We start from the raw sequence: 12,719 nt of genomic DNA, 5'->3' as shown, positions 1-12,719 counted from the left end.
TAAAATGCTTGACTGAGTGCCAGGAAATTCTATCACGATTGGTAAACTAAAGTGAATAATGTGGGTTTGAACTTCCACTGGAGTTTAATAATCCCCGCTTGAAATTCTGGAGTTACTTATATTTCCTTTTTTTTTTAAGTCATGCAATTCATTCAATAATAAGGAACTTTAAGATTATGAACCAAAGGCATAGAGTAATTTTTTAAAAATCTGATAGAGTGAATTCTGTATTATGTATGTGTGTGTATGTATACATGCATTTCAAAATCTAAATGAGATAATATATGTAAAGATGTACCTCCAGGAAAGGAATCATTGATTTTGATAGTAAGTAAGATAAAACTAATAGAATTTTCTCTAAAATACGGTAATTTGTAGAGAGAAACTGCTGAGAGGTTTTAGCAAGAATATTGGCATTAAAAAAAAAAAAAGAATATTGACATAGGTGCTCAAAAGTTGGTTGTTTATTTGTCCCCCAAATTAAAGTGTTTCCTGTATATCTCAATTATAAAATTAAAATTTCACTTATGAATGTATATCATAGTTGAGTTGAAATATGACATCTGAAATGTCAGGGCAGAGGAGCAGTGAAGTTTAAAGCACTCTGTGAGTTTGCTTTCTTCTATAATGAACACAGAATACTCCAAAGTACAGCATCTTAAAAATCTTACTTAACCCCTATACTGCTCTATAGTTCCAAAATATCCAGAACATTCTTAAATTGCTTCAGTGAGAGAAAATGCAAAGTTCCATGAGGAGCCCTGTTTCTTCTGAATTTGACCCTTGCACAATCAGCTAAAATATCTCAGTGTTTATATCCACTGTTAGAGTAAGCCGGCTTCTTTTTCCAAATAGAGGCTCGTATCAGAGGTTTGGAAGCAGCTGTCATGCAACCCGTGAGCTCCACTCCCCTCCTCTTTTCTCTTCTCTTGGGCAGTCAGCTTTTCCTTCAGTCTCTTGTTCACCCTGGTCCAAACACTCTCCTCTTTGTCTATGTTCTTTTGAAATCGCCCCAAAACTGTTCACAATCAAGGTTCCGTGAGTCTAGCTAAGTGTAAAGTGAAGCCGCCTCTTCCTCATGATGAAGAATGCATTTCTTTGAGTGTGGCATAAAATCACAGTTGAGCTGGGAACAAATGATGAGTTTACTGTGGATTTAGAATCCTGAATTCTTTCTCACGGACGTTGTTGATAAGCCAGGTTTCCCGAGTCTATGCTTCGACCTTTCCTTGGCGGGTAGGAAAGTGGGACCCAAAAGGAGGACTTCATCCTAAAAAGAGGACTTCGTTTCATTCGTCCCTGTTAAATGTCATCTTACTAAGAGGGCCCATAACTCCAGATACAGTTACTTTGGAACTTATTTGTGTAATCCAATTCATTTGCTCTTCTTGTTGGCATCCTCGGAATCCTAAAACCCTCTGTGTCTTCCCTGCAGAATACTGAACCAGATGGGGCTGAGGACAGATAGCTTTCTTTGTGTTTAAAGACCTCTCTCTATGTTTATGTCCATCCATTCAGGGGCCCTTCGGGCGATATGAAACCAACTATTAACTACTGTCAGTGTTCTCATACCTCTAGTTTTTTGCTACTCAAAATGTGGTCTAAGGCTCTTCCTGGGATCTACTAAAAGAGAGACTCTTGGGTCTTACCCCACATCTACCAAATCAGAATTCTCAGTGCAGGATCCCTGGATTATTCATAGGCAGGTTTGTAACACGCTTCTGAGAAGCACGGTTTGGCAGTCGTTCTCAATGCTAGCTGCACATACTAGCAAACACTTGAGGTGTTTCTAAAAATACTGATACCTGGAAGCCCCTCCCTAAAGATTTTCACTTGAACCTGCAGCTTGGGTATTAGCATTTTTTGAAAACCAGAAATGCAGAAACCTCTCCAAAGGATTTTAATGTACAAAAGGGAAAAAAAAAAAAAAAAGAAAAAGTCCACCCGGACATCATTAGGATCATATACGTTTATTTCAATTTCTACCTTAAATTTTGAATCTGTTTGGCATCCATTTCGGGGCTGCTGTATGCTGTGTTTGAACAATTCATGATTTCCAAGATTGTGTTTCTAGTTTTCACAAGGAAATGAAATTGAACATAAAGCAAAGGCATAACCGTTGGTAGAGTAACCTTCTACAGAGGAAAGAACTGGAAAAGGAAAGATACCGACTTGAGTCGGGAAGGGTCCTGTGCTTCATTGGACTGTGGTCATTGACTTCAGACCGAGTCAGAGGAGGATTTCCAGTGGCCTTGTTTGCGGCCTGCAGCCTCTAGTTTCAGCCCAGGAGGAGCGGCCCAGTTAGTGTTGCCGGGCAACAGCTTGCTGGGTTGAGAGCTGGAATGTGAAGGGTTGCAAAACGATTTTTAAAATAAACACACAACTTACCATCAGCATGAAGCAAACCAAGAGAAGTACTGAGCACTATATTGTGACAGGCAGGGAGGCGGAATCGAAAGGGAAAAATGAAAAAAGAAGGCAAGGAGCTCGGTGGTCGATGGATGATGGCCCCATCACCAGAATAATAGTTCTGATCTGGTTTCCCATTTGAAAATTTGTACCTGACTAATTGTGGGTGGACAGAAGACAGTATGGGAAAAATGTTGAAAAGGTACTATTTCTGGAGAAAAGAGGTCAGCCCATGGGATTCACAGGTAATTTCACTTCTGTTAAATCAACATTGCAAAATAACATGATCTCTATTGCCGGTATTCTCAGCATTTTTCTGAATTTCTGCTAGGAGTCCCCAATACTGTGGTCGATTACATTTTATTGAGTTGTGAGTCTTTCCATCCAGGGCTATGTTTAGCCAAAATAATACGAACCATATGCACACAATGTGGATATTAAAACTTAGAGCTGAGAAAATGGCCATTTAAATTTCTAATTAATGTATTCAATCTACCAGATGCCGTTTAGTGAGCATTTTTCTAATGCACTGAATGATGCATTTTATTTTAAATATTTATGAAACTTATGTGCAAAAATCAGTACATAATCTGTGTGACCTTAAAGGAGTTAAAATCTAGTGGGAAAGATGGGGGGAGGACAGGCATATACTGAGATAATACAAGATGGGAAATGGGAAGTGACTGAGAGTTTTGATCCATGGGACCTAATATATATTCAAATATGGCCAGTTCTATTCATTTGGTAGGATTTTCTCCAGGTTTTGGACATCCTTCAATTTAGCCATCGTAACGGCATATGCAAATGTGCTAGCTATATAGAGAGAACCTATTTTTTTTTAAAGAGAGGAAGAAAGGTCAGGGGAGGGGTATGCAGAGGGAGAGGGAGAGAGAGATCTTAAGCAGGTTCCACACACAGCACGGAGCCCAACCTGGGGCTCATCTCACAGCCCCGAGATGATGACCTGAGCTGAAATCCAGAGTCCTACCCTCCTACACTCAACCGACTGACCCAGCCAGGCCCCCACAGAGAATCTGTTCTGTCCATACACTTGGCACTTGCTTTGAAATAACAAAATGACTGCCATATAGTCTCTGCAGTTTCAGAGGTAATTCTGAATTTTGATGCCAGAAGAAAATGGAATCTATACAATTAACACTGCGATGGAACATTTCTTTCCATCTTAAAACACAAAGCCCTTCAGCACCCGCATATACCATTTAGTTTTGGTTCTGTTCCGATATACTTGTACACCTGGCACACAGGCTACCCAGAACTTTAGCTCTCCTAACATCTGCTGAAAGTTCCATTCCAGCAAAAGAGAACGTCTGATTAAATTTTCTCTGCACTTTCCTGACATTTTAGTCTTTCAGCTGATGGGGCAATGAGAGAAATTGCTGTACAGGAAGTTAGGGGGGGAAATAACCATGTTAGCCAAGAATTTATTGTAGCAAAAAAGAAACCCCAGGCTTCAAAAAACAGATTTTCTTTTCTCGTATTTTCTGACTTATAGGAAACACTAGTGTGAATCCATGGCTAGAGATGTTTTAGAAGGCACAAAGACCTTTTGCTCATGAAGGATAAAGTATTCTTTTAAAAATGAAACCTGAACCATACAATCGCCTAAAATTTTCCAGTAAACAAAGAAAAAGGAAAGACTTTTCCCACATGGCCTCTGTTGTGGGATCCCAGGCACGAAGGTTAAGAAAGAATTCTTGAATTTTTTTACAGTGCAACTTCATAAGGTTATTTGAGTAGCCCAGGACAGGACCCATGAGCAGACAGGAGCTGCACTTCTGCTGATTGAAGCTGATGGTTATATGCCTAGTGCTCAAGGGGGAAGGTGTGGGGAGTATTACATCATAAATGTCCTCTTCGAATTTCTACCCATAAAACTGTTTTCATAAGATTTCTTTGGTGCTTATCATTCAGTTCAGTATTAGCTATCGGTGAGATAGACAGGCAGTCATGAGACCCTTTAAGACTGGAGCAACCAGGGGCGCCTGGGTGGCCCCGTCGTTAAGTGTCTGCCTTCGGCTCAGGCTGGGATGGCACCCCTGCATCGGGCTCCCTGCTCGGTGGGAAGCTTGCTTCTCTCTCTCTCCCACTCCCCCGGCTTGTGTTCTCTCTCTCACTGTGTCTCTCTCTGTCGAATAAATAAATAATAATAATAAATAAATAATAGATTTAAAAAAAAAAAAAAAGAATGGTAGCACCCAGCATGTATTTGATCTTTACTGAAACTCTGCAGGCTATCGGCAGCCTTCTGGGCTAAAGGTGAATATTTTTCTGCTTCTCTTCCTCATAACCTTGATGGGGCTGTCCAAGGTGTTTAGAGAGCTTGGATTTAAGACAGTTAATTAATGACAAGGAAGGGATTGAGTTTAAGGAAGAGAAAGAGAAAGGCTAACTCCCAGAATAAATGGGCAGGAAAATCAGAAAAGCAATCCTACCAGTCTCTGAAAAAGTTACCATATTTACTGCAAAGAGAAGGAGAAATCAGCCAGTGCCCATTTTTCTCCTGTTTTCTTCAGGGAGGCCTGGGGAGTCTTCAAACTGAGAGAGTAAAGGGGGGAGAATGTGGAACAAAAAATATATATATATAATGCCAGGGAATAGAGGAGTTCCTGCATAGCTTTGGCCCCAGCCAGTGTCAGCTGTTAAATGGCATCTGCTGATTGCCCAGAACTATGGAGACCAGCACTGTGTTGCAATAAACGTCAACTCTTGAAAGGCAGGTACTTGGATATATCCTTTTTGCTCTATCTAGGGAAGGAAGTGTAAGATATCAAGATTTTCTGAGACATTGTCTCCTTCTCCAATATCCCTTTCCCATGGGACTACAGAGACCCCTAACCCAGCTGCATATCCTCATGGGTTCTGGGGAACCTGGAGTTTCTGCCTCTTCTCTTCCCCCTTGGGCACTGGCATCCTGCTCTGCTGCAGTGCCAGCATGTACCTCCCTTCTGACTTCCCATTCTACGTCAGTCCTCTTTACTCCTGTTTCCCACAGCTGGACCCAGTCTGTGCTTCTGGTCACCATTGCTTAGTTTTGAGAGTACTTCACAGAACGGCCCAGTTTTGCATCTATCTCTCCCATTTTCTCTCCCTCCCCCTCCTCCCCTGCATTCCCTCTAAATCAGATTGCTGCACCTAGATTTAAGTTTGGGAACTGGAGTTGAGACCCCCATCTGGACTTTTCTTCTGATTGCTGGCTCTCTTTTGGGACTGCTGGGACTATGCCCATTTTACTAGTCTTTTTGCTTGTTTGTTACTGGCTTCCTCTTCCCTTAGCTTGGATCCTCTGCACTCTTAAATTATACCTAGCAGCTTCTGCTGGGAGTTAGCACCTGGGGGTGTGGGGTGGGGGGTGGGGCAGGGGGTGGTTGTATCACAAGAAGGAGGACACTCAGTGGCAGCTATAAATATGATAGATGTTAATGACTGCATGTTAAAGAAGCTCACAGTGATGCTCTTAGAACCATTGTGAGTGATTTTTAATAAATCATGGATAAAATGAGAGAGATGCTAGAATACTTCAGACAGGCCTGAGTTTTCTGAATTTCTGAAAGGGGGAAAGAATAAATTCTAAAGTCATTCAACAAGAAGCTTAACATTTATCCTTGACAAAATCCTAGACTGAATGATTGAGTAGATAGTGTGCAGACATTTAGAAAAGAAATCCTGGCCCTTAGAAGGAGATGACTAAAAGTCAGTATTAGTCAATATTAGTTTACTTAAAATTTTTTCTGGAGTAATTGAATTTTCCTTTAAAATAAGAATGGTAGAATGAGTACTACTAAGGACTAATGTGCCTTCAGTATAATAAAACGTTTGGAAAAAATCTCCCATCTATCTTCCATCTTTAGAAAAGATGATAAAGTAGGGACTGGATGGCAGTACTCCTGGGAGGCAGTTGTCTTTTTTCGTCAGCCTTGCTCAGAGAATAACCAGTAGGCATGGAGGTTGGGGTTGTGATCTAGGATAGAGTCATCCAGCATAAATGGATGACTTTAATCCATATTAAAGCATTTTCCTTACCAAAAAAAAAAAAGAAAAGTTTCTTAAAGTCTAATACATAGCAGATAGACTCATTCAGTTGGAAGTGGTAGGTAATTAGGATGTTTAGCCTTTATGGTAGGAGGGACTCATATCACATTCAGAATAGTCTTTGAACATCAAAATGTTGAGTTAAACTCACAGAAGAACATGAGAACATAAAAGTATAGTAGAAACATAATTAAGAAGAATTTAATGTTAATAATTAGAAAAAATGTTAAACTTAATTGTTTTTAAATTAATTATTTTATTAACATATAATGTATTATTTGCCCCAGGGGTCCAGGTCTGTTAATCACCAGTTTTACACACTTCACTCATCATAGCACACACCCTCCCAGAAGTCCATAACCCCACCACCCTCTCCCGACCCCCCTCCCCCGAGCAACCCTCAGTTTGTTTTGTGAGATTGAGTCTCCCTCCCAGTTCCCTCTTGTTTCATTTTTTTCCTTCCTTACCCCCCAAACCCCCTACCTTGCCTCTCAAATTCCTTATATCAAGGAGATCATATGATAATTGTCTTAATTAAGTTTTAACATTCAATCAGTTAATAATAATGAGTTACTAGTATGATCTAGTTACTATATGCCATAGTCTCTAAGAGCAAGGGCTTTGGAGCCAGACCCCTGGATTTCAGCCTCAGTCCAGGAGCTATCTGACTTAGGCCAAGTTACATGACCTTTTCCTTTTATATAAAGTGGCAGTGAAAATAATAAAAACTACTTTCATAGGATTGTTATCAGGACTATCTAAGAATATGAATGTGAACTTTAAAAACCCTCAATTCTATGCTACCTGAATAATATCTATGTGTACAAATAAGTCAGTTAATTATGAGGAAGCTTCTGTCAACAATGAATAGGAACACTAAGAAAAGCTAGTGAAAGTCAAAATAAGGGTGCCGGGGAAGACTGAGGAATGTGCAGGAGCAGCTGAAGGAACGCTCGGTGGAAGCTAAAGCAAAGGGGAATTGCTGGCCCTACAGCTTGAAGAACTGTCATATAGAATAGAGCCAAGTTCGTGTGGTTTAGTTATAAAAAGACAGTTTGTGGCACAGTATAGGAGAAACAAATTCTTGTCACTGGTATCATGTAACTCATTGACATAGGAAATAGTTTGGACCATGGGAGACAGTTTCATACCATCTCCAGTGTGTCTGCGCTCGCGCTCACATTTTGCCTTTGCAACTAGATTGGGAGCTTTTTAGGGTTAGAGCTTTATCATTAACGCTTTTGTCCCCTAAGTCGTTGCCAAGAGTCATTCCTTAGGGAAGATTTGGTGAATGAACAGATGAATGAATGGTTGACACCTGTGAGGAACATAGCCAATAAAGAGAACATTGTGAAAACAAAACAAAACTTTAGAATTTCTTTTAGGCACTTTGGATGGTACAGTTAATGGTGGATTGTATGACATGATGGATGTTTTAAGAGCTCCAGAAACAGGGACAAGTAGAATGGAGCTCTCAATCATGAACGATGGACCTATTTTCTGAATAATACCACATGCCCAAAGTTAATTATCCTGGTTTTTTTCCTACCAAAACCCACAAAATATGTTTATAAACATACAAACACACACACCTATTTTTATCCACACATGTATCCCTTCTAATTCACTCCTTATATCCTCAACCATTTTCTCTTGGCGGTACTTGCCATTATTTTGCTGTGTTTATTCACATCGCCCGGGTACTGCGGCTGTAGTCAGACTTGTGATTGTGTGCTTCATTCAGCAGAAAAATTTTTCCATCTCCACATATTCCATTCCCTTCAGAAGCTTACAGTTTCTCCTCTGGCAGTCCTTCCCTTCCCATTAGGCAGTGTGATTCACCGTTGGGGTGCATTTGGGCACAAACCAGACCTTTTGTTGAGTTACTGTACTCCTACCTTCCTAATTATAGAATTCAAAGCAGAATGAGTGAATTAATAACATGTATTTATTGCCTGCAGGGTCCGGGGAAGCGTAATGCCGTGGCGCACTTACAGTAGCACATAAGCTCTCCCGTCTCCCCTCATCCTCCATTTTGCTCTGTGACTTCACAGCAGCAAGAATGGAAGGTGCACTTTACTCACCAGTGAGTAAATCATGTGAATGGCTGTTTTAAAGCACATGCCCAATTCACAGTTCACTGAGAGAACTGTACTTTCAAAAGCTCTCTGGGAACACATGCATGGAATTTGAAATTATACTAAGTACCGTGTTTCCTGAGGTACCCTAACTAGACGGCATTGAAATGTGTGCTGTTGCATTTACTTTCCCCAGTCAAAGAATTCTGAGGTGTTTGATTCTCTAGCCGTTCAAGCATGCAGACAAATATTTGGAGTATTAGTATCAGAGAGAAGAACTCTGGGTTGCCAAAAGACTCTAGAAATAATTTCTCTTTGCCTGATAATGAGAAGGATTCTGATTCATTCTGTCTGAAGTAGTCTGTACTAGTTGCCTCTGGACCCCTCTGATCACCTGTATTTCAGATCCATACAGGCTGACGTGGACCATACTATAGAGTCAAAGGCGCTTGGTTGTTGGAGAAGTTGGGAAATTGATTGACATTTTTTTTAATATCAGCTTGATTAAGATTTGGAGGGGAAAGATACATCTTTCAGGAAACTTAATGACCAGGGTAGGTTAGGGGTAGAAATTAACTCTGGTGAAATGTGAATGCTTCCATTGGTTTGGCAGATTTCACTAAGCTCTTTTTTGAGAAGATGCTAAGATGAAGGAAATACGGAAAGTTATTACAAGAATAAGTAAGTGTAATAGTGAATTTAATAAGTGAACTATTAATAATCTAGGCCAAAAATATAATTTTTACAAAGGTGTCATGTCACATGATGCTATGGGTATCTCAGGTGATCTGTAGACTAGATAACTAGTCTACACAATACATACAGATAGCACCCACTTTTTTGGGGTGCCTGGGTAGCTCAGTGGGTTAAACCTCTGCCTTCAGCTCAGGTCATGATCTCAGGGTCCTGGGATCGAGCCCCACATCGGGCTCTCTGCTCAACAAAGTGCCTACTTCCTCCTCTCTATCTCTCTCTCTGCCTGCCTCTCTGCCTACTTGTGATCTCTGTCAAATAAATAAATAAAATCTTTAAAAAAAAAAAAAAAAGGAAGAATCACTTTTTCCCTCCTAAATTACACTCCGTAGGAGTCCCAATCAAAGTCAGAGCACTAAGCTGGGTAGACTGGTTCTAACCTCATTGAATAATTCCTATTAGAGAAGTTTCTTTCCTGTCTTCCTCTAGAAAACAGTGAAGTCTAATATAATTCCAATTCATTGGGTATTTTAAAAAGCAAAGTGAAAGAAACCAGAGGGTTTTCCTATTGGGCCATTGGTTTTTAAGCTCTGAGTTTATGCTGAATCTTGGCCCCTGTTGTGTTTTATTTTATTCCTTTTAAATTTGATATCTAACTGTCTGTCATTTGATTCAAGACAATGAAGCCTACTATGTGTATTTAAACTTTAAGCACATTTTGTAACAAAATTAGTAAATGCTTTCTCTTTCTCAGTTGTATCCTACAGTTAGTATAAAAAATAGTTAAATGATGCACATTTAAACCAAACTCCTGCTTTAGAAAAATGTATTAAAGACCAGACCAAGAGAAATTCACATCATATTCACAAAAGATTCAGACTTCCTCCTCCGAAATTATTTTCATTTTCATTTTTTAACATCCGAAATAAAATGAAGGCCAAGGTTTTAGAATTCTCAAGAATTATTTTTTCGGGTTCTAGTGCCTGTTATCACTATACTGCATTTAACAGTGTGAAATAGCAGATGTGAAATAAACTCTAAATGAATTGTGCATATGTTCCAGATTTGTCATGTTTTTATCAATAATTGAAATTTTTTTCAGCCATTGATCTTATCAATAACTTGCTGCAAGTAAAAATGAGAAAGCGCTATAGTGTGGATAAGACCTTGAGTCACCCTTGGCTACAGGTAAACATTAATCACTGGATATTTTCCCAATCAGATGGACTTATAAATATTTACGAGATCTTGGTATTATTTGTAAAAAATCTTTTGTTACATTCTTAAAAGTGTTAGTCTTATATCAATTTGTTTGCCAAAATGCATGCAACTTCTTAGGACTTAATAACAGTTTAGTGTTTCTAAATCTCTCTCTCTCTCTCTACCCATGACTATTTGACAGGGGAGAAATATACCACATTACACACTCACATATGTGCATTTATACATGCACCAAGAATAAAAACAGAAAAACAAAACAAAACAAAACAAAATCTAAGGGTCATTATAAAACTCCAAGGACCAGATTTCAAGAGCATCTGTATGTGTAATCCTGATAAATGTCCAAGCAGATGCCCATCTGGTCAAGCACTGTGCTGATTTGGAGGCTATATTTTTAAGTCCTGGGCTAATATTTGTGGAACAAATGCGTGACAAATATCAAGTATATGCATGTGTTTGGCTCCTCTTATATATTTATTTTCACATTAAACATTAGAGAAATGATACTATGCAATACTGAAGGATTATTTGTAGCATTAAATTTCAAAGGAATGTCAGTATTCCTGATTGTTTGACTGCAAGCATTAATTGCCCACTCTTTTATGCATGATATCGTATATACAGTCTGCATTTGCAGAGTTTAGGTAAATAGGAAGGCTTTGGTGCTGATGTTGCCCCCTCAGGGTGCCTGAGGAAAGACACAGCACGGATAGAGTGGAAAGGAAAAGGTTGTAGGGAACTGACAAGACATGAAACCGTGTTTTAATGAGTTGTAATCATCTCTATGGTAATATTTTGGAATTTCCTCCTCAGGATTATCAGACCTGGTTAGATTTACGAGAGCTAGAGTGCAAAATCGGGGAACGCTACATCACCCACGAAAGCGACGACCTGCGGTGGGAGCAGTACGCAGGCGAGCAGGGGCTACAGTACCCTGCTCACCTGATCAATCCAAGTGCTAGCCACAGTGACAATCCCGAAAATGAAGAAACAGAGATGAAAGCCCTCAGTGAGCGTGTCAGCATCCTCTGAGTTCCATCCCCTATAATCTGTCAAAACACTGTGGAATTAATAAATACATACGGTCAGGTTTAACATTTGCCTTGCAGAACTGCCATTATTTTCTGTCAGATGAGAACAAAGCTGTTAAACTGTTAGCACTGTTGATGTATCTGAGTTGCCAAGACAAATCAACAGAAGCATTTGTATTTTGTGTGACCAACTGTGTTGTATTAACAAAAGTTCCCTGAAACACTAAACTTGTTATTGTGAATGATTCATGTTGTATTTAATACATTAAACCTGTCTCCACTGTGCCTTTGCAAATCGGTGTTTTTCTTCCTGGAGCCTCAAATTGGTAAGAGTCTATGGAACCTGTCCATGAACTAGTTCTGTTCTGTGTGTCCCGTTAGCATTGTCATTATAAGGAAACTCTTGAAGAGTAGATTATTACCAGTTCTATGAACAACTCCAAAACTCATGTGGGGGGGAAAAAAAAAGAAGAAGAAGAATGGGGAATGGGAGATGGATCTACAATGCTCGACAAAAGTGCACAGAAGAGTTTACTGTATAGTTTCCAATCCTTTGCCTGCCTGGTGTGCCTCAGTTTGTTTAAACTCAAATAAATGGACCTAGGTGCACCTACTACTCATAAGCCTAAATGCCTTAGAAATGTAAACTGCCGTATGTTACAGATACTTCCCCCTTTCTTACAATACCCTGTGTACTATGGAAAATCAGCAGCTAAGCAACCTTTTGCCTTTGTGTATTTTTCAATAATAACAAATAAATATTCTTGTCAAAGCATGTGTCCACCTGACTGGATCATTTTCATCTGCTTTCAGGCCGTCTGGGAGCCGGGGTATCTACTCAAAAAACAGAGAAACTCTCATGGTTTAGAATTTAGCTTTAACTACTCTGAAGCCTTAACGTATGTTTCAAAGCGTAATGAAGATTGCTGTCTTGCGTGTCATCTAGTTTCCAGTAGAAAAAAGAGCTCTCCAAGCGAAAAACAACCATAGCCAAACAGGAGACCTGGGGGCATCAATGGGAATATTACAAATGGCAATCTCAATGTACCTTTCTGGTTTAGGCAATATAAAACCATGTTTTATTAAAAACTCTAATTTCTTTCTGTAATTATCTAAACAAGAAGGTCCTAAAGTGAACTACAAAAATACACAAAGACTGGAGAATAATCCCTAAGGAGAAAGCCACCTGAGGTGAAGTTCTATAGCCTGAGAAAGAGAGAACTAATATTGGACTTTA

General features: G+C 39.5%; 1 protein-coding gene across 2 annotated transcripts in view; it reads left to right on the top strand.

The window, feature by feature from the left end:
- PRKD1 (protein kinase D1) overlaps positions 1-12,254 on the top strand; it is a 328,405-nt gene extending 316,151 nt beyond the window's left edge. For both annotated transcript variants that reach the window (XM_045067697.1, XM_004755158.3), the window contains 2 exons: positions 10,333-10,418; positions 11,265-12,254. In XM_045067697.1, coding sequence (XP_044923632.1) covers positions 10,333-10,418; positions 11,265-11,483 — 305 coding nt within the window. In that variant the 3' untranslated portion in view covers positions 11,484-12,254. The remainder of the gene's footprint in view (positions 1-10,332; positions 10,419-11,264) is intronic.
- The last annotated feature ends 465 nt before the right edge of the window (positions 12,255-12,719 follow it).

Source organism: Mustela putorius, unplaced genomic scaffold (assembly GCF_011764305.1).
Source record: "Mustela putorius furo isolate JIRA1106 unplaced genomic scaffold, ASM1176430v1.1 tig00003898_pilon_pilon_pilon, whole genome shotgun sequence".
Classification (NCBI taxonomy): Eukaryota; Metazoa; Chordata; class Mammalia; order Carnivora; family Mustelidae; genus Mustela; species Mustela putorius.
This window is presented reverse-complemented; position numbering and strand designations above follow the sequence as displayed.